Genomic DNA, 22527 nt, shown 5'->3' on the forward strand with positions numbered 1-22527 from the left:
AATAAATATATGCGTACCAGGATAATGTTGCAGAATCCAATCTGACTTTGTCACCAGGACCAAAGGTTTATTCTTCCAAGCTTTTGGCTCGTATTAGAGCCCATCATCAGGGAACTTCTCTCCCTCTAGAATATGTGCCCTGGTCTGTTCTGCGTAGTGTATTTATATGGTTCCTGGTTGTATGTAGCTTTTTTTGTTAATTAGGATGTTCATGGCTGGCTACTAAGTCGCTAGTTGTTTCGTTGTGCCACAGCACCCTTAGCTCCTAAGAACCTGATAGGCTGGTAGTAAACCAGAATTCCTTTTGATTGAGAAAGGGCCCATTTCCCAGGCTTCAATCGTTTCTCTGGCTAGTTTTGTCCCTGCTTGGCCAACAATCATAGTAACTGCAAAATTGAATGCATGTCCTTGTTCATTGCAATGTGAGACTACCACATTGTTTATGTGTTGCCTACCGATGATAAAAGATAATATTCATTCCTCCGCTTGTATGAAAACCTGCATCAAGCTTCCTAGAAGGGTCTCTGCCTACAAATTCTTTCCTCTTAAGCAGTAAGGCATTTATAGCTATAGATCAGGGCTTTTCAACCAGTGGTACGGGTACCACCTGTGCTACAGTGGCACCTAGCAGGTGGTACACAACCATCCTAGAAAAGTGGTAGCAGGGGAGGGGAATGAGCTGAACTGGTGGCAGCATCAGTTGCTGCAACATTCCAGCTGATCGGTGCTTCTTCTGGGCTTAGCAGAAGCCCCAGGATCAGCGCCGAGCTCCAGCTGGAGCCTGGCGCTGATCCTGGCGCTTCCGCTGAACCCAGAAGAAGCACCGATCAGCTGGAATGTTGCAGCATCCCCAGGGACTTGTGATTTGCATTCAGATGCTTGGCAACTGATTCATATTTATGATGGTCACAGTGTCCCAGGATCATGTGAAGTGACCAAAATCTGCTGCAACCACCCAGCGGGGGGGGGGGATAAAAACCACACACACACACACCACCCCATCCCCGCTGCCAATCCTCAACAGAAATGCTCACAACAATGAAAACCTCAGACAGGAGGAAGAGTACCACTGGGCAGGCAGGCAGGTGTCTTGCTCGGCTGTGGCTTGGGGGGAACTTTTTCAGTGCCATTGTAACTTCTAACAGTCACTAAACGAATTGTTTTAAGTCGAGGACTACCTGTACTTCATCACTTTTTTCCTTTTTGGGGGGGGTCATCAAGTTTTTGACACCTTGCTAGGCGACTGGTGGTACTCGGATGTTGCTATATCCTAAAAGTGGTACAATGGGTGAAAAGGTTGAAAAGCCCTGCTATAGATTATCTGGAAGGTAGTGAAATGAAGGATTGAAACTTCAGATTCCTCAATTCACATTTACTGAAAGTAAGTCAGTCAACCTCGGAATCACAGGGCTGGTACATAGTAGCAGCCATATTTAAATGAATGAAAAATTCACTGTAAAATCTAAATAAATGTTACAAAAGGATGAAATTCTAAGGGCAGTGTTGGAAGAAAATGGAAGACTGGGAGATCGTTTATATCAAAGTCTTAGAAAAATATTCAAATTAGTATAAAAGAGATAAAAAATCTAAACACACAAATAAGTTTTTAGTACAATATATACTGCTCAAAAAATAAAGGGAACAGAAGATAAGACATCCTACTATTAAATACAGTACATTGTGTTGTTTAAGTGTTCCTTTTATTTTTTTGAGCAGTATATATACATAGACATCTGTTATCCTATTCACTTTCAGAATAAGCAAGATTATTCAAAGTGCAGAAACAGAAGTAATAAACAAAAGGCAATAGAGAAAAGAAAAGGAAATGGAACTAAATCTTGTTTACATCAACACTATTCATATATTGCTCCATAATTTTCTATCCTTGCAAATTATCCCTACTTTTACCAATTCATACATTTTTTTTTTTTTAAAAAAATCTGTCTCTTTTTGAGAATCTTACTACCTCTATTCAACCATGACTTTCTCAGTCTTCCTCTCCTTTGTATGTTTTGCAGTTTGATTATTTTACATTCTCTTGATATGAACAAAATTAAAATACGTAATTTTTTTACTGTTGTGAAGTGAATGTACTTTTGTGTTCGGTTCACAAAATCTATTCATTCTTGGTATACAGTATATCTAAATTCCCTAGTCCCTTTGAATTCAGCTTACTTTAACATTTCTCCTGATATACCAATTCTCATTTCCGTTCAACAAAGTGGGCTACATAATTCTACTTTTCACCCAACATTTATTCTACGTCAAACACAAGGCCCGGGGGCCAGATCCGGCCGCGAAGTGGTTTCATGTGGCCCGCGAAGCCATCCTGGAAACAGTGAGGGAACGGCCCCCACTGCCTTGGCCCTGGCCCAGAGACCCTCTTCCTGCCAGAGACCCTCAGATCTGTCCCACTCCTGCCCAGGCCCCCATAGGCACCCTTGATGCGAACGATGTAGAGCTGGCCATGCCCACCCAGTAGGCCATACGCACTCTAGCTACGCCCACCCAGTAGGCCACACCCACCCGGCCCCTTGAGGGCAACCACAGTGTTGATGCGGCCCTCAATGAAATTGAGCTTGACACCCCTGTTCTACGTGATAGACTGCCTAAGATATACTACTTTTCTAAAAGCATTGAAATGCTTTAACATTTCTCATGTTTTCATATACAGATTTATACAATAATAAGGAGACACTATACATCGTTGCCTTACCCTATTCAGCACTGAATCATTCCCAACGCATTCCATTTACTCTCACATGCTTTACTTCTATTTTCTGTAAAAAGTTTGTAAAAAGAAAATATTCCTTAAAAAGAGGGAATAGTTTTCTAGGCAGAAGAGCTAAGAACAATTAAAAGGTATAATATGAATGTATGAATTATTTTATCTAAATATGCTTTTTAAGTGTGGTTTTGATTCTCTTTTTTTGTTCTAATGATCTAAAATCTATGAAATATCAATTCTCATCTGTAATCTCTATTTTATCTACTATCATAATAGTAATTAATTTATCAGTCTATAGATAAAATAGCTGTTCTCTATCCTAATTGTAAAACATTAGCATGTTTTTAATATAGGTAGTCTTCAACTTACCACTGTTTGTATAACTACCATTCCAAATTATGATGGAACTGAAACGTGACATACAGCCACTCCTGGCAATGTCCCCGTGGTCATGTGATCACATTTTGGATAGCCAAGGACTAGCTTTAAAAGTAATTGAAGAGAAATAATTCAATCTATATACAGGGAGTGCAGAATTATTAGGCAAGTTGTATTTTTGAGGATTAATTTTATTATTGAACAACAACCATGTTCTCAATGAACCCAAAAAACTCATTAATATCAAAGCTGAATATTTTTGGAAGTAGTTTTTAGTTTGTTTTTAGTTATAGCTATTTTAGGGGGATATCTGTGTGTGCAGGTGACTATTACTGTGCATAATTATTAGGCAACTTAACAAAAAACAAATATATACCCATTTCAATTATTTATTTTTACCAGTGAAACCAATATAACATCTCAACATTCACAAATATACATTTCTGTCATTCAAAAACATAACAAGAACAAATCAGTGACCAATATAGCCACCTTTCTTTGCAAGGACACTCAAAAGCCTGCCATCCATGGATTCTGTCAGTGTTTTGATCTGTTCACCATCAACATTGCGTGCAGCAGCAACCACAGCCTCCCAGACACTGTTCAGAGAGGTGTACTGTTTTCCCTCCTTGTAAATCTCACATTTGATGATGGACCACAGGTTCTCAATGGGGTTCAGATCAGGTGAACAAGGAGGCCATGTCATTAGATTTCCTTCTTTTATACTCTTTCTTGCCAGCCACGCTGTGGAGTACTTGGACGCGTGTGATGGAGCATTGTCCTGCATGAAAATCATGTTTTTCTTGAAGGATGCAGACTTCTTCCTGTACCACTGCTTGAAGAAGGTGTCTTCCAGAAACTGGCAGTAGGACTGGGAGTTGAGCTTGACTCCATCCTCAACCCGAAAAGGCCCCACAAGCTCATCTTTGATGATACCAGCCCAAACCAGTACTCCACCTCCACCTTGCTGGCGTCTGAGTCGGACTGGAGCTCTCTGCCCTTTACCAATCCAGCCACGGGCCCATCCATCTGGCCCATCAAGACTCACTCTCATTTCATCAGTCCATAACACCTTAGAAAAATCAGTCTTGAGATATTTCTTGGCCCAGTCTTGACGTTTCGGCTTGTGTGTCTTGTTCAGTGGTGGTCGTCTTTCAGCCTTTCTTACCTTGGCCATGTCTCTGAGTATTGCACACCTTGTGCTTTTGGGCACTCCAGTGATGTTGCAGCTCTGAAATATGGCCAAACTGGTGGCAAGTGGCATCTTGGCAGCTGCACGCTTGACTTTTCTCAGTTCATGGGCAGTTATTTTGCGCCTTGGTTTCTCCACACGCTTCTTGCGACCCTGTTGACTATTTTGAATGAAACGCTTGATTGTTCGATGATCACGCTTCAGAAGCTTTGCAATTTTAAGAGTGCTGCATCCCTCTGCAAGATATCTCACTATTTTTGACTTTTCTGAGCCTGTCAAGTCCTTCTTTTGACCCATTTTGCCAAAGGAAAGGAAGTTGCCTAATAATTATGCACACCTGATACAGGGTGTTGATGTCATTAGACCACACCCCTTCTCATTACAGAGATGCACATCACCTAATATGCTTACTTGGTAGTAGGCTTTCGAGCCTATACAGCTTGGAGTAAGACAACATGCATAAAGAGGATGATGTGGTCAAAATACTCATTTGCCTAATAATTCTGCACTCCCTGTAGATACAACAGTACCTTTCTAGTAAGCTAGATCAGGGGTGTCAAACTGCCAGCTCGCGGGCTGGATGCGTCATGTGGAAGCCATGCCCACCCCAGCTTCGATAAGGGGGAAAAAGTCATGATACATCGTGACATGTCACGTGATGCGGCAAGTTTGAACCCCTGAGCTCTATTATAGAAGTGGTAAACAGTTAAAACAACTGAAATGCTAAAAAAAGGTTATTTTATGCATAACATCAATCAATATTAATGTGTTTAAAGACATTCCATCTGTATCCAAAAAAATCCTACATCTACTGCATGGGGTTTGTTAAGAGCTGTCGGATCTCAAAATCAACACCATATTTTGCAAAAGTACACCTAAATGGTAATGCAAAAATGCTGGGCATATTCTAAATATTGATTTTTTTTACTGATACAGTAGTTGCTTGAACTGTAATTTATAGTATAAATTTTACATCTCTGATGAATAAAGTAGGTTAATAGCCTGCTCGTAACATTATGACTTTTGTTCTCTTTATCATCAGAGTCTTATTTGTTATCTACTTATTATCGCAAAATACAACTCCCCAGAGAGACATTTAAATATTCCTTCTTACTTAGGAATACCTGAATGGATATTCAGAATTTTATTAAAAAGTGCATGAAAGACCACCCTAGTAGCAGCTGTGTTTTCTTCATCTTATTTTTATAGCTAACAGGACATTTGACTTAAATAGTGGTTGGATTGGAAGCGGAATACATGAATTACACTGTTTTTATGTAGGTACCTTTGGTTTAATAAAGATAAAAGATGGAATACACACACTGATGTAGAATGAAAATAGTGTTCTGTAAACATAAGTATCTTTCGGACAGAAACAGAGGATTTTATACCTCATCTATTCCTTTCAAATTCAGCCAAGTTTGTGGAATGCAAGTTTCTCAGTAAATGTTTATTCTATTTGCAGGCTGATTTGGGAGCCTAACAAATTGAAATATGTGTACTTCTTTAAAACTACATGTAAAGTATTTTCAAACTTTTAAAAACGTCAGCTTTTTTTTTAATAATGCATGCACTGTTTTGCAAAAACATTTTTGATAATCTCTTGCGTATGAATTAGTGTGGAACATTTGCATGATGAAAAAAATACTCATGCGTCAGGCTCCTTGTTAATAGATTTGAATATGCCTGCAAAAGTGAAGTAATACAGAGTTCAGAGGTAGATACATTTTTTATATTTATATACATTGAGCTTTTAAGTGAGTGTTGACTCCTGATGGCTCCTGATGGACTAGTCCTTGCAGTTTGCTATGGGGAACAAAACTTTACAGTCTTTGGGTTTCTTGCTTGATGCCTTAATCACTGTGCCAAACTGGCTGTCAAAGATTATGCATTTATTACATAAATACTAAATATCCTTTCCAACATTACCAAGGTAATCTGAGTGCCTTCTTTTCATTGGTCTAATAGTTTATAATGCGATCCAGAAATGTTTAGTAGCTTAACTTCAGAAATAGTGTTTATGATCTCCTTAGACCAGAGTCTACCTCTATTGCATTTCTGTTCTTCAGGGGGAGAGGAGAATGAGATTATTTCCAAAAAAATGTTCAGTGATTATTTCTAAAATTGATTACAGGTCATCTTTCTTTAACATCTATCTGTTTGATGACCATTTGAAGTTATAGCAGCACTGAGCAAATGGCCTCTAAGCTACAGCCATTGCAGCACCCCAGGGTCATGGGATCAAAATTCATATTCTTGGCAGCCCATTCATCAAGTAGAGCAGGGGTGTCAAACTCAATTTCATTGAGGGCCGCATCAGCATTGCCGTTGTCCTCAAGGGGCTGAGTGGGTGTGGCCTGGGTGGGCGTGGCCTACTGGGTGGGCGTGGCTAGAGTGTGTATGGCCTACTGGGTGGGCGTGGCCAGCTCTACATCGTTCGCATCAAGGGTGCCTATGGGGGCCTGGGCAGGAGTGGGACAGATCTGAGGGTCTCTGGCAGAAGGAGGGTCTCTGGACCAGGGCCAAGGCAGTGGGGGCCGTTCCCTCACTGTTTCCAGGATGGCTTCGCGGGCCACATGAAACCACTTCGCGGGCCGCATCTGGCCCCCGGGCCTTGTGTTTGACATGTCTGAAGTAGAGGGTTGAGGGATGGCAGCGGCAGCTGGCTGGGACTGCTAAAGGCCTCAAACGTCCCTTCAGTTCCAGCACCATTGGTGCTGCCGTCACCACTATGGCCAGCTGCTCAGAGGGTGGGCAAAAGAGCACAGGTAGAGCGGGGGGGGAGATAGGTAAGTGGGAGTTAAAAAAGAGGTAGCCTGTTACATTTTGAGGCTCAGGACTAGGAGCGACCAAGCCAGAAATGACTTGGATTGGGATGGACGTTGCCTAATGATCAGTGGGAATTGGTTAAAGGTAACAATGGGGATTGCTGGGATTTCTGTCACTAAGCAATGCAATTGTGTGACATTGCACTTTTCAACCCCGCTGTTTAGCAAAGGAAATTCCAGTCCCAATTACCTTCGTAACTTGAAGACTACCTGTATATGTATTTCTGCAGAGGAGCAGAAAGAAAATATCACTGGGTAACAGTTACACCTTACTGTGTTCAGTTCATAAGCTATTTAAGTACGGATAGTGGAGAAGGAATTGCCTAGTAGGCCTTTGGGGGAAAACCTAGTTGTTCTAAAACCTATGGCAGAGATCCCCAACATTTTGGACACCAGGGTTTTCCCACGGACTGGAGAGTGCCTGGTTTTGTGTGCTACCTGCAGCCCGTTACCAATCCACTGACGGGGGGTTGGGGACCCCTGACTTATGGGACTTCTTACAAATGTGGATGAAATAATTGTCTTATAACTTTTGAAATGTTTAAATGCTGCTTTTACTAGAAACTGAGTATATTTGAAAAAGCAGGTTAATAAAATACTTTTGAATTGCTGCTGGGTTTCACTAAGCTCCATACAACATTGTTTTGGTCCTTATTCTCTCATGTTCTGCCATGGCCTTCTGGTAGCCTCTTTTTCCTGTCCTCTTAAATGCACATTATACGGTTATAAAATGATGAAATGTTTCCTTGCTCAGCAACATGAGATGAAAGTCAAATGTTTAGCACATCCTTCTACTATTGTTGTAAGTAAATAACATAGAACAGACTGTTTTGTTTGTGTAGCAAAGAAAAAATACATCACTGACACTATAGTATAAAAAATACAGTGATTAAAGCAAATTAAACATAAGGAGGAAAACAAACATAAGAAGAAATATAATTTTGACACAAGATGATTTTTAGATCATATTGAAATGTATTGCCTATCTTAAAACTATGAGTACAACCGGACAAAAATGTATAGTTAGTTAGCAATAATTTCATTGTTGCAGTTATCTGATTTAAAAAAAGCACTCACACTGTGAGTGAAAGGGCATCTTTCAATCTAACCACTGCAGGTAAAATTAATGCAGCTGAAGTTGGTTGTGATTTAAAAGTGTCATTAAAATCAGTGGAATATATATATATAGTCTTCCACTATTGTTGCTTGATATGTGGGCAAATATATATTTAACAAATGTGCGATCAAAGACTCTCTGCCCTTAACTGACTTGTTACATTTGCATTTAATCTTGTGGCGTAACCATGAAATTCTTTCCACATTTTAAAATATATGACATTAATTTGAAGCTGAACCAAAAATAAAAACTGGTATGCATAAGTTTTAGCTGGCTAATTTAAAATTAATTACAACTTCTGGTGTAGCACCTTTTAAAAGGATGTTTCAAATTTGAAAGGAACATTTGTTAACCAGTTGTGTTTTGCTCATTTTAAAGGGATTTCTCAGCATAATGGGCACAGTTTTACAAATAGCAGTGGCTTTGGACAGCTTTCTTTAAAGTTCACATAGTAGGCCCAGTATATTACAGCCTATTGTTTAACTTCATATGAATTGTCCTTTTTGTGGTATAGTAACTATCATCTTCCTCTGAAGACCATATCCTTTAGCACATCTTGACAGGAGAAGCTTGGTTTTTTTGATACTATAGTAACTGACAGTATTTGATTTATACTTTTGAAATAGGCAAATTAAACATACAGAGGAAAACAAAAGACAAAATATTGTTATATTTTTATCAAACATTGTTACGACAAGATGAATTTTGGGCCATATTGAAATATCTTAGAACTACTACACGATGAAAATGTATGGTCAGTTAGCCATAGTTTCATTTTTGCAATTATCTGATGTAAAAAAAATAAAATAAAAAATCAGTGAGAGGAAGGGCATCTTTCCGTCTGATCTATTGCAGGTGGTTATATTTCTTACATATTATGGGAGACAGCCAGCATCCATTTAAAAAAAAAAGAAATAAGATTAATTTTCCATGATTCTCTCCTTGCCTCCCAATTCTCCATAGGTTCACCTTTTTTAGCCAACGAAGATGGTGTTCTGGGAGGAGTGATAGTTCTCCGCTCTTGTAGGTGTTCTGCAGAGCCTAACTCCTCACAGGATAAACAGTCTCTATTAGGTAAGTATGAGAAGTAAGCTTTGAATAAGTTATCCAGTTATTGTTAAATATAATAATTAGATTATATATCTATGACTTGAAAAACCAAAATAAAAACAGTAATTTAAATATTTACCAATTGATAGCCTATTAATTTCTTTTCTGAAGAAATTTTACTACATTTTAATTACGTCTCGGTTTCTGAAATAGGTATGAAGCGGGGGGTGGAGAACAGAATACTAAATGGGAGGTACTGTATAAGCTAATGTATTGAATATTACCAAGGCCTTCTGGAGACATTTGCTATTCCCCTAGCTCAAGGATCCCCAGCCCCTGGGCTGCGTCCCACTAGCAGGCTGCAGCCTGTTTGGAACTGGGCCACAGAAGAGGCGGGTGAGAACATACACATAAGTTCATTTGTGTGGGCGGGTGTGCCCGCCGCTTGCGCAAATGGAGCTGTGTGCGCATGCTCGCCTGCCGCTCGCACATAACCCTTGACTGGGGCAGACTGATAACTTTGAATCACTTTTCTAGGATAAAAATCATTCCCTTTTTATAGGGGAGAAATAGAAGGAGGGACAGCATGATGATTTTTGGGCAAGTTCTCATTCAAAAAAAGTTCTTTTCCTTCCAGCAAATAAGGACTTGGCCCTCCACAGCTGCTAATGCAGACAGCAGAAACATTTCCTCGCTGTCTAAAAATTGCCTTGGATGGCACAGGGAAGCAAAAGTAGCTTTGGTGTTTCTGGCATTCAAGCACTGGAACATGGAACTTACGGGGATTTTCTTTAGCCAATAGTCCAGTTCACATATTTCTCTCTCTAGTAAATTGGATGTCTTTCGTACACCTTTCAAACAAGCATCCGTTTTATTTCAAAGAATAAGAGGCTCTTGTTTCTTATTTTTAAGCAATTTATTGGGAAAATTGACAGGATACTTCAGTTAGTAAATAAACACTTTTTTTCTCCTCACAGTAGAGTTCCTGTGGAGTCATACAACAGAAAGCATGTGTGTGGGATATATGTCAGCACAGGATGGAAAAGCTAAGGTAATCCACAAAGAATAACTTGTGAAAACTAGTTGCCACTTAAAAATGAATTCCTTACTTTATTCACCAGGCTGGTTTTTAAGTTATTCCTATACTGAAGTAAAAATAAAGTAGCTGAAGAAAAGTTAATTCCATTGTTTAATTTGTCATGTGGCTTCCCGTGGCCACAGAAACTCTTGTGCAACTCAGGTAGCACGGCCAAACTATGGTTTATGTCTGTAAGTTGCCAAGTGGCTCATGCTGTTTCTCCTTCCTTTCATGGTTGTGCCCACAGAATGCTCCAAGTTGCCAAACCATGATGTTTGAACTGGCCTGTTTTCGATAGCATAATTGAAATAGCTAGAATAAACAAATGGAAAATGAATAGCTAAAAAGGTTACACTAAAAGGATTGTGCAGAAAACTTTTTGTTTGCCATTACTACTTGCTCAAGTTCAAACTACTCCAGAATTTTGACCACAAACTATGCTTTGCATGAGAGGGAGGAAATGCTATCAAAAGTAGATGCATAACTGAGGTGAAATTGAGGTCATGAAGTTTTAATGAGCTGGACGAAACAGTGGATTGGTGAAGAAAAAAAAACAGACTTGCTTTCAAAATGGCTAAGAAAAATAAACTTGTCCACTGAATGGCCCATTAAGCAGGCCATTGTGGCTAGGTTCCTTATAGCATGGATGCACAATATATGGCCTCCAGATGTTGCCAACCACAACTCCCAGCAGTCTCAGCATAACTAATACTGCATATGCTGAAGATGTAGTTCAGCATCATCAGATTGTGGGCATGCCTAAGGCACAGTTTTAGATTTGCAAGCTCTTGTTCAAATTACTAAAGCTACAAACTAGAATCATTTCAGTTTCCAATTATTCAATTTGGCCATTTGTAATTGCCTTGTTCGTTTGCAGTGTTACACTATAATACAGGTAGTCCTCAATTTATGACCACGATTGAGTCCAAAATGTCTGTTGGTAAGCGAGATAATTGTTAAGTGACTTTTGCCCCATTTTACAACCTTTCTTGCCACAGTTGTTCCCCGTTGACCTTGTTTGTCAGAAGGTCGCAAAAGGTGATCACATGAACCCAGATACTGCAAATGTCATAAGTACAAGTCATTTGTCAAGCATCTGAAATTTGATTACATGACCACGGGGATGCTGCTATGGTCGTGTGAAAAATGGTGATAAGTCACTTTTTTCAGCAGTGTTGTAAATTTAAATGGTCACTAAACAAACTGTTGCAAATCAAGGACTAACTGTATATCGCTTCTCATGCAGGCACTGCCATTTTTGGTATTCTTAGCTGAGGTTCTTTAAAATTATTTCTCATCAACTCAGAAAACAAAGCTTGCAAATCACATTCTCCCCCTTTATGATTTCATTCAGTATTTCATGGTACACCTCTACATTTAAAAGAAAACAACATTAATTTCAGAGCGTGATAGGGGTTTTATATGCTGTGGGAGAAAAGCATTAATACCTTATTGGCACAGAGCTACATTAAATATTAGATTAGAAGTAATGCAACTGCTGAAGTTGTATCTGTTTTGATGGTGCCCACTGCGACCTTGATGCTAAAAAGATTAATAGCTCAGGGTTATGCCCAGAGATCTTTTATTTTCTTACTTGTCGATCTTTCATTGGACATCTGGTGTGCATTGTTTTCATACTGCTGGCAAATTCTCCAGCTGGCCAAGTTGATTGGGCTGAAAGATGCAGCTGCTCTTCTTGGTTCACTTTTAAATTATGTTTACGACCTTCCCTCAGCAGTGTTAATCCCTCTCCCTTCTCTTTCTTTGAACCTGTGGTTGCAAATGTTTTCTTGAGCCACAAATGCTATGTTTGGCCCCGATGAAGATCAACAAATAAGATGCTCTTGGAAAAAGGTAGAATTCTATGATCTTGGAAGGTGTGAAAACTTAGTGATAACAAGGAAGGTTCAACTTACACTGTGCCATTTTAAAAAAACACAGACAAAAAGACAGGATAAAACAGAAGCGTCATGCCGACTGCCCATAATAGTGCTCAATCATTGTTTTTAAAACACTAATTCCATTGCAACTAACACATACTTACTGTGAAACAGATGATGAGCCTGTATCTCTCACCCAACTGTATTTAGTGTGTGTGATTTATATTTGAAAAAACGTTCCTATTTAAATATAATTAGGAAGCTATTTGATTCTATCATCCGTATAGGTGATATATATCTATTGTACTCTTTAACGCCTCTCAAGTTTCTTAGACAAGTACTTGTTAGATGTCTGAAAATTCAGCAGATGGAATTTTTATTCTTAAAGTGATATTTAGGTATTGTACTAACATGTCGTGGAGTTATTAGCCAAACTATTTTTTCTTCTATGTAACTTAAAAGAATGTATATTACATTCTGGAACTGACTGGGGAATTTTAGTGGGGGGGGAATCTAGTAATTTTTGTATGTGTCAATTAACAAATTGCACTTCACAGGTTTATTGGTTTTTCTTTTTCTTGAATGCTTACCATACTGGCACTTTATTTTCAAGTACCTGCTTTCTTTGTCTTTGACTAACCATGGTTGGCAGTTGATCCCTTGGCAATAATTGCTTTCCAGGAAAATGTAACAGAAGACGGCATCAAGAGTTGCTTAATTTATAAAATGGTTCACAATCATGGTTTCACTTAAAATAATAACTCACAGGGTTTGTAAGTGTAACTATTGTATCTTTTCCATCAACCATATTTAGGCAGTCTTAAAATACATTTTGAGGAGGAAGTTGAAAAATGGCCGGTTGGAAGGAACAAATCCATTTGCTTGTAGAAATGTTATTTTGGGCCACAGTTCAATTTAACTCATTTGTACCATTTCTGTCTTTCAATGTGATGCTTCCTAAAATTAGCAGTGTGTTTCTTTGAAACCATATTGAAAAAGTAATGTAGAAAAATCTGCATTCAGATCTTCTTGGAGATTATAGAGAGACTTAAGTGAGCACTTGAGGGAAGAATTTGTGGTATAATTTCATTGTGGGTTTATGTATGGGTGGTAGGAATGGAAGTACTTATTATTGTGGGGTACGCACTCTTTTGTTTCTCAAATGCTGTACATGGTTGCCAGAAGGAGAATCACTCATCGTAATGGAGCTAACTCAGTTTTATCTCTGCTTTAATACTTTCTTTGAGTTTCAGTCTTAACTGTATTTATTCAGTAACGACTTCACTAATTCTAATGGTGGTTATTTCTAAATGTGTATTATTTATAACTTATACTTTCTGCTTCAACTATAGAACTCTTGTTTAGTCAAAAATAAGATAAATTTCTAAAATCCATGTTAAGAGTATCATATTCACTTCTTTTATTCCCCTTGGATTTTTATATTTGGTTTTCCAAATTCTCCAGAATTTCAAGTTCTAAACTAATTCATTTAGAATCTAATTTTTGAGTGCTTAGTTACTAAAACTGGTGGGTTTCTAAATATAATAGCCAATTTTAAACATGTTCCTTATCCTTTGAGCTAATGCCACGGATCCTGAATCTGTCCGTAGTTTTTAATTGTTTTATGTTGTGAAATGTGTATATTTTTCCATTCTTCAAAACAATTTTAATATTAGACTGTTGAAAAATGGAGGACAACTTTCTATGCCACTGTGTTTGCAATGGAGAGCTGCGTATCCCTACAAACAACTGAAGATTGAATAATCACCAAAATATGTGAGAACATGGGCATTTCCATGAAAAGAAGAACTGTAATGTAAGCACCAAAGTTAGATGTGGGCAAAATGTCCACATCCAGTAAGGGCCCCATGGCCCAGGGTTCAGTAACGTTTAATCATCAAGCTTTGGCTGATTAGAATTAGGGAAACTAAACCCTATGAAGAAGGCTAAAGGATGTGGTTATAGTTACACGAGAGAAAAAGTGGCTGAAATACCATAGCAGTTTTCAAATATCAGAAGAGCTATTACACAGGAGTGGACTGATTTTGCTTTTACCTCAGAGAAGGATCAGAAAAAGTTAAAAATGCAGAGGAGGAAGTCCTTATCAAGAGGAAATTCTGGATCACATAAACTGTCAGGTATTGTTGCAGGATCCCACATGATGTGCTAAGTTCCCTTTCACTAGAGGGTTTCATATGGACCCTGGAGCATGGTCTGTCAGACGTGCAATGGTGGATCATATAGTGAACAGAGTGCTGGCATAAATGGTTCATAAAGTTGCTTCCTACTCTAGAACTAGGTGAAAAAAGGAAATGTCTCAACGACAACAATGCATAGATCGTTAATTTTGGAGGTTTTCTACCGGAGATTGGCTTGATGAGTACTCTCTATTATTAACTGGTAATTTATTATTGGTAGTTTATCACTGAAGGGCATTTGTGTTATCAAAACATCGGAAATGTTTTCCTCAGTGTTCTTTGAATGCCTTAAGTGCAAGATGTTCTGGAGTACTTTCGTTTGCTGGTATTTATGGGTAATGCCCCAATGTCACTACGCTACAATTAAACAGCTAACCACCAAAAGTCTTTGTTTTTATGTCAGTTCGCAGGTAACGTAGTGCCTCATCTCTCAGCAATGCATTGGCATTGGTTTATATGGATGTGTGTTGCACTTCTGCAGAAGTCAGCCAAAACACTTGTCTGTCATGAAGTAAACATATTTTTAAAATATGGAGAATACATGGTTTACATTTGCCATATGGCGTTAGAACTGTCAAGTTGCACTGTGTTGTGTAACTTTTTTGTCCAGTGCTTACTTTTGATGAAAACTTGCATTCTTTTAGCATATTGTTTTAGCTTAGGAAAAATAGACATTTATAGTAGAAAATTCCATAAAATTCCATCCAAGTCATACCTGCATTTATAATTCTATAACAATATTGGGTTTTTTAATATTGCTTACAACAACTTGTGTGGTGTGTATGTTCAGCTTTTAATCAGCTATAACGTTACATAGTTATTGAACAATCGTTGTTCAATTCTAAAATCTTAAGATTCTGTATTAATGAATAGGAAATATAGATCAGCGCCTTAAATTTATCCTTTTGATTTCAAATGCATGTATATTTCTTATTTATTTGCCAACTTTATGTTTAAAATGAGCCCTTAAAAGGATTGCAATTTCTAATTGCACACAAATTTACAAGAAGTGCAATAAGCAAAATTAATGAAATGAACAAAATGCAGACAATGAAGGCATTAACCTCTAAAGACGTGGTGTGTTGTTGTTGTTTTGTTGTTTTGTTTTTTACAAATTTTTAGGAAGCAGTAGGTTCTAGGGAGAACGCATTCCATAGCATCCTCCCTAGAGAGGGGAGCTGTTTTTTATACACAGTACGTAATTTCTGATAGCAGGAGCAATTTCTGCTCTCTAGGACAGAAGGACTTTCTAGAGATCTTAATGTCTGGACAGATTTGTAACAGGAAAGGTTATGTCATCCTTTCAAGATAGACCAAACTAGAAAACCAATTATATGTAGGTTAATACAACTTATATTGTAAAGCTATAGTAACAAAATCTTCCAAGTCTTCCTTCACCTTCATGTGAACTGTCCAAAATGTTTGATCATGTTACATTCTTGCCCCAATCTCAGGCTCCTTTTATCTGACCATTGCCTAGGTGGTGGCTCTTCTTCCTGTCCCTCATGGCCATTCCCTCTATATTCTATAGGTGGTGCATCAGGTAATCATTTAGGGCTGCAAAGTTTAACATTTTAATTTGCACTTGAAAACATCTCACAACCAGTGCTGATATTTTGGTGTTGCTATTATGTCGCCCTGAAATCTCACAGTCTCATTCCTACATTTTTTTTTACCAATTGCAAGTTCTGGATACTTTACAGGACTAGCCCATATAAGAATGCATTGCAGCACTCAAGACAGAAAGCAGCTTGGTTATGGGTAACTACTATGCAATGAGACCAGCCCAGGAATGGTTATAGTTTGCATGCCAGATGCAATTATGCTCTTTGTCGTAATTCCTTAGTTATCTATCAAGTTAGGGCTGAGGATCAAATTGCACTCCTTGGCCGTGTCCTCTTTTTGCAGGGGAAAATGCAAACCTATCCAGAACAAGCTGAACTCCAATCCCTTAATCTAGTTTTCTGTTGACCAAAGGAATCTTCATTCTGTTTGGATTAAATTTCATCTTATTTTCCCTCATCTAATCCAACACTGAATTTAGGCAGTGTTAAAAAGGATTCAATATTTCTCTGGAATTAGATGGCACTGACTTCAAAACCTGGAGAGTCAAATTGGAATTTTATGGGACTTTGTAAGCCAATGACCTACTTGCTAAAGAATAGTCACCTGGCATCAGTTTCTTGACACTACTTCTGATACGACGAAAAAACCCATTGGAAAATTCTTAAAGGAACACAATTCAGAAGAATTGTCAAGCTCTGAAGTACCATTTGGATTTCTGGAAAAATCTGTTTTGCTAGTAGGGAGATATAGCAGTATAATTTTCCTGCACAACTTATATCTAGTGCAACTATGGTGGGGTTATTCTGAGTCTTATCTCATGCTTCTCCCATTCCCCTGGATTCAAGAAGCACTTCCATAATGACCCTGTTCTCCCTTAACTACCAGGGTGCCTCTTATGTATCTCCTTGTAGGCATTCCATCACCATGATATCAGAAGCTGGTTTGTGTTTACTACAACAGGCTGAGATGGTCTTGCCAATTCATTTGTCAGTATAAGTCACTCACAAGGTGACCCTAGTCCCCTATTCCTCCAAATAGTCAATTGTCCTTCAGGTGCGTCTAGAATTGTAACGCAGCCTCGTCTCAGCCACTTTGAGTAGAATGGTGGCAATTACTTGCAGCATATTTAAGAATGTAGGCTTATTATTTCATTCTTGTTAATCAGGTTTTTTTTGTCCAGGTTTACTTGTTAAGCTCTCAAATTCTCACATATTTCTTTACAGACTCACATTTCAAGGCTTCCACATGGAGCTGTGGCAGGACAGTCGGTAGCAATTGAAGGAGGAGTTTGTCGATTGGAAAGCCCAGTGAACTGAACCACTATGTCACGGGATCAGCACAAATGCTATTTGTATAATAAGATCCTTTGTGTTTTAAGAGAGAGTGAGATTTCTATTATTTTATATACTTTATTGCAACCACATGCACCCTAACTTGAAACAAGTGCTGCTGTAGCTTTAGATTCTAAAATTTTGTTTGAATGTATATGAGAACACATCTCCCAGGAGAAAAGAAATTCGGTTCTCACTTGCGTGAAATATTTTAACGTTAGAAAAGATTTTATGAGCTACTTGGATCAGTCTGTAAGACAATAAGGTCCCAGAAAGAAATGGTTTTAAAAAATAGAAGGTATGCTGATCACAGATGTTATATTGAGAACATACAGACTACAAAGTGAGTCGAAATAAAACAAGTGTCAGAATGTACTCAACACTATTTGATAGTCTCAGGATGGTCCTGTGATTACTTAAGCATACCCTGATTTTCCAATGGGATATAATATTTTTTTCTAGCAAAGAGGGATTGATTCCAGTGAAAAAGTCTAGGACAGGGTTACAGCCAGACTTTTTTATGTTCAGTTATTCAGTTTTGGTACTTATTTTGGCTTAAATGTTACATAGCTTAAAGCTTTTATGTATTATGAAAGGCTCTGTAAAGGTAACGTACAGTCATGAAGTCTTTACTTTGTTATAACTGCATATTGGGATGTACATAAGAACAACATTTATTGAAAGAGTTAGTGCTATTCTTTGGTTTAAATATATTATGAGAGAATAATATAGAAATAAACTATTACTGGATAATACAAAATGTATTAAAGTGGTGATGTAGAGGAACCTAATTCTAGCTTTCTTCTGTTCCTTAAATTCCAAAGTTAAAGTAAATGGGTATGCATGTGTGCAATTAAATTTACATGTAATGTAAGTGGTGTTACAAGTGGCCTTTTAAATAATTTATGCAGCCAGAATCTATGGATGGTACATATTTTCATATAATGTATGTTGTAAATATGGTTAGATTTTTCCGAAATTGTTTCAGGATCTTCAGGTTTCTTCCGATATGTATTTGGGTGTAATGGCTGTAAGACAATCCCTTTAAAAAAAAAAAAGTCTAGCAAATGTGCTATTTGAATATTACCAGGAGATGATATAGGCACTCTTTAGAAGTACTTTGTTGTCTATGGGGTCACGATGGGTAGGACACGACTTCGCAACGAACAACAACAACAACAGAAGTACTTGCTCAACAACCTCCAAACTGTTGTCATCTGCACTGTACTTGTCTTCTCTAACTGAAGCGTCATTGAACAGTTCAATATAATTAGAAGAAAATTTTGTTTACAACTGTTTCTAATTTCGTAAAAAAGGTGAACTCATTTTATGGTTGATATCTGATTTTTTTTTTAAGCAATACAATTCACTATGGTTTCTAGTCATTTCAGCAGAGGCACAGATGGCTACAAATTGTTGCCACAAATAGCTGTCCTGAGACACAGTATGTCCATAAATTCAGTATCTTATCACTAGACTCATTTGAAAGTGTACATTACAGCTGTGCCACTCATTCTTTCAATCATTCATGCTTCAGAGGAAGTAGTTATTTATAGTTTGAGAAAAGCCAGTTTTTGAAGAAGAAAAAAAGATTGATCCTTTATTGTGTCTATTTTAATATTGATCAAAAAGAAAGTAGTTAGTTTAACACACCCTTAGAAATATGTAGATGGCAGACAGGGAGAGAATTATATGTTATGCTACTTAATTTACTATGCACATAGTTTGGATTTTCCTAATAGTAGCCCTTACCTATGACACATACTGTATTTGCTTGATTCTTGCATCGTGACTTTATCACTTGCCCAGTAACACATTATATGAAGACAACTCACCGTAGGAAACTCGATCCAACCACAGATTCTTACTTTGATGATATTTCTACTCTCATAATGGCAAATATTTTTTTTATTCACTGTCATAAAAATATTGAAAATGTACATGTTACTACTAGGATGTTATAGTCATCTGTTTTGAGCACTTCGGTATGTATGTCATTAAATTACACTTCAAGGTAGATAATCTGATGTGTTTATAGTATCACGTAAATATCCTTGAAAAAGGAATGTATGTGTAGCAGAAAAAGTTACCAAATGTAGGTGATAGGATCCTATCCCCCTCTGCTCGTTAGTAAACAGATTATTCAACATTGAACTAAAATATTTGGTCTTGAGACATTTTGAAAAAAAATGAAAGCTAAATCAGTATAAAGGTTGTAAAAGTTCAATTTCTGCTAATGAGGAAATGAAACTAGTAATTTTAGATACTCCTTCAGGATGTGAATTTAGGTAAGGGAAGCTGTGGTGCTGTGATACATAGAGCTTCAATTGGAAAATTAGTAAAAATTAGTTGTCACCACGGGACAACTCGCAGCAGGACACTTCAACAATTCTAATTAATTATTTTAAATAAATAAAAATTATTTTAATTTTTGTCATTCACCTTTCATTCTGTCCCTCCTTTTGCATCCTTTCTTTAATGATTCTATTCCACCATTTCTTTGATATTAGTGTAACTCTCGTCCCGCACTGAGTTGTCCTGTGGCGAGTTGGCCATGGTGAGTTGGCCATGGCAAACTGTCATAGACCCCCAGGGATTGTCATTTAATGTTAAGAACAAGACAGAAATATCAAAGATGAATGAATTCCAACAGAAGGGAGCCACACAGTCTCTAATAGCATGTCATTCAATGAAAAATTGTACTTGAAAATTGAAATGCTATAAGAATGACGATATGTGAAGTTGCATGTAAATACACATTGTGAACTGTTGATTTAGGGTAATCAAACCATTACACTGGTAGAGGCAGTAGACAGGTTGGAGATGTAATATTCTGTTACTTTTTTTTAACAAGAATATAATCTATGCTATTTTATCTACAGTAAAATTGTATGTGAACATTAAAAAAATAATATGGAATTCTAAGGAAATGGAATGTATATTAAAGTTTTTAAAATGTAAATGATGGATGATAGTGTTTTAAAATACTGTTTAAAATGATATTTTTAACTGAGTATAATTTGTGGGATGTTGATGCACAGAAAAAAAGATGTTTTGTTTTCTGCATGTTTTGAGATTATATCATATAAATCTTCCCAACCAATGAATCTCACACGCCAAATGTCCTGCCCTGATGAAGATGGTAATGAAATATTTGCAACCCATAAATTTAGCTCAGAGAATGTTAATAACAAAGCAGACCAGTCCTGAGTATTACCTATTCTGTACTATCATTATATTCTGGTAAACTTTTAGAGCAAAACAGTTATTTCATGTTACTCCAAAATACTATATTCTCTTTTCTGTATAATTTGTAGCCTGGAATTCCATTAGTATCGCAACCAGCTTCTGCAATAGAATTACCAAGTTATCCGATCCAGCACATACCGTAGTAAGTCAATGCAATTTTAAAATTTCATTGGATCATAACATTTATTGACTTGATGTATGCCACTAGAATGCAACTTGGTAAGCTGCAATTTACCGAATTAGCATTTGCTGTGAATTCTGTCTAGCTGGAAGCTGAAATTCCATAGAGAGTTCTGGAAGTTGGAATCTAAGCACATTTGGAGGTTGGAGAAATTACATTTTAGTTTTCACACCATCCTTTAAATGCTTCATCTAAAAAGTTGGCCTCAAGTCTGTCCCGGTTCCAAAGGGACATCATTCTCCGTTTTTGATCTGGACAAAAACAGTTTGCATTTTCGCTGAGGAAACCACTTGTATGAAAAAAACAACAGATCTGCTTGCTTACTTATACCCAGCCAGAGAAGAAATCAAGAAAATCATACTGGTTCTCATGTCTGCTAAAGGAGGAAGGATTAAATATAAAACTGGCAAAGGAACATAGAGAAGGATTAAAATGCCAGTGTTCACAGCCCTTTAGAAAACCAGTAGCCAACCTGAGGGTGGTTCAGTCTGACCAGAGTGTAATGACTATGAGAAGAAGACCGCAATGGAAGGGGAACCAGTTGCTGAAAACAGAGGGAAGAAAGCCAGTTGAATGAAAGCTAATCATTTACTACTGTGTCTCTTGAAGAAAAGGTTTGTTTTTTTTCAGAATGATAATTAACTGAAGTATTTGACAAGGCCCTGGAGAGAAAGCAGAAGTGTATAATCTTCCTGAGATCCACAACTGCTAAGGGCTCTGACAGCATACAATTACCTCTGAAATGTTTTTGATATTTCAGTGTTAAGATGTTGTTTTGAAACTCTGTGCTGTGCTCCTAAGAGAGTAGTTGTATACTTGTCACTTTAAAATAACACCTTATCTTGAAGCAGAGTTTGAGGCAATCAGTGCATGACAAATAAGAATTAAAATATAGAAGCTGATGTGTGATTCTGCGGTTAGTCCATGGATACAGAAGTGTCAAAAAGAGTAATATTCCAAGGAGGTTTACAATCTGTGGAGTAGGTATTGATGACAGTGTGGATGCATTGCTGAGAATCAGTTGTGTTGATTGGCACCAATGATAGATTGTTATCTTTAGACATACTCCGATTGTAACTTCCAAAATTACCAGCCAATGTGGCCAAATTTTTAATCCATTAAATTGATGAGGATGGGCAGTTTGGCAAAAGCTTCTTAATTAAGGGATGAGGATGGGCAGTTTGGCAAAAGCTTCTTAGTTAAGGGAAAAACATTCTTCAAACTTGGGTCCTTTCCAGTATTCATTTTGTATTAATGAGAGCCATATTTTCATTTAGAATCAGTTTTGCTTAGAAGTAAAGGGGAGGGGGGAGAGACAGTAACTACATACCAGATGATTCTACTCTGGCTAAATCCTAAAAAATAAAGATTAATGGAATTTAGTGGGGGAAACAAATCTGTTAAAACACATTTGTCTGTCCTCAGTTGAACTTTCCCCTTCAGAACATTATCTTCCCTTAATGGGGATGGTTGCATAAAGCTCAAAGTCACATCTGGAGTCAGATGTATTTGAAAGACATTCTCCTCATTATTTCTTTATAAAAGCAGAGGCACCCGCTTTAATATAATAAAGTAAGCCAATTATACATTTTCAACTCCTACACAGCATCCTCTGTGTACAGATATTAAAAGTGATTTATAAAGTTTAGCCAAATTGAAATACTGGCTTTACCTTTCTTTTCTGGAAAGCATTAAGTTTGGCAAAATTAATTTAGACTCAAACTGCATTTAACTACAACAATCTGCGTAGG

At 37.5% G+C, this 22527-nt stretch overlaps 1 protein-coding gene across 4 annotated transcripts in view; it reads left to right on the forward strand.

Annotated features, from left to right (window-relative positions):
* TASP1 (taspase 1) overlaps positions 1–20346 on the forward strand; it is a 58692-nt gene extending 38346 nt beyond the window's left edge. For 2 of the 4 annotated variants that reach the window (XM_081313045.1, XM_081313046.1), the window contains exons 12-14: positions 9207–9317; positions 10271–10344; positions 17239–20346. In XM_081313045.1, coding sequence (XP_081169171.1) covers positions 9207–9317; positions 10271–10344; positions 17239–17331 — 278 coding nt within the window. In that variant the 3' untranslated portion in view covers positions 17332–20346. Of the gene's footprint in view, positions 1–7291; positions 7382–9206; positions 9318–10270; positions 10345–13927; positions 14068–17238 lie in introns of those variants that run through there. The other 2 variants (XR_014024530.1, XR_014024529.1) reach the window with 2 other exon arrangements.
* Positions 20347–22527: the final 2181 nt, after the last annotated feature.

The sequence above is a fragment of the Vipera berus genome (assembly GCF_964194415.1).
Source record: "Vipera berus genome assembly, chromosome: 1".
NCBI classification, from domain to species: domain Eukaryota; kingdom Metazoa; phylum Chordata; class Lepidosauria; order Squamata; family Viperidae; genus Vipera; species Vipera berus.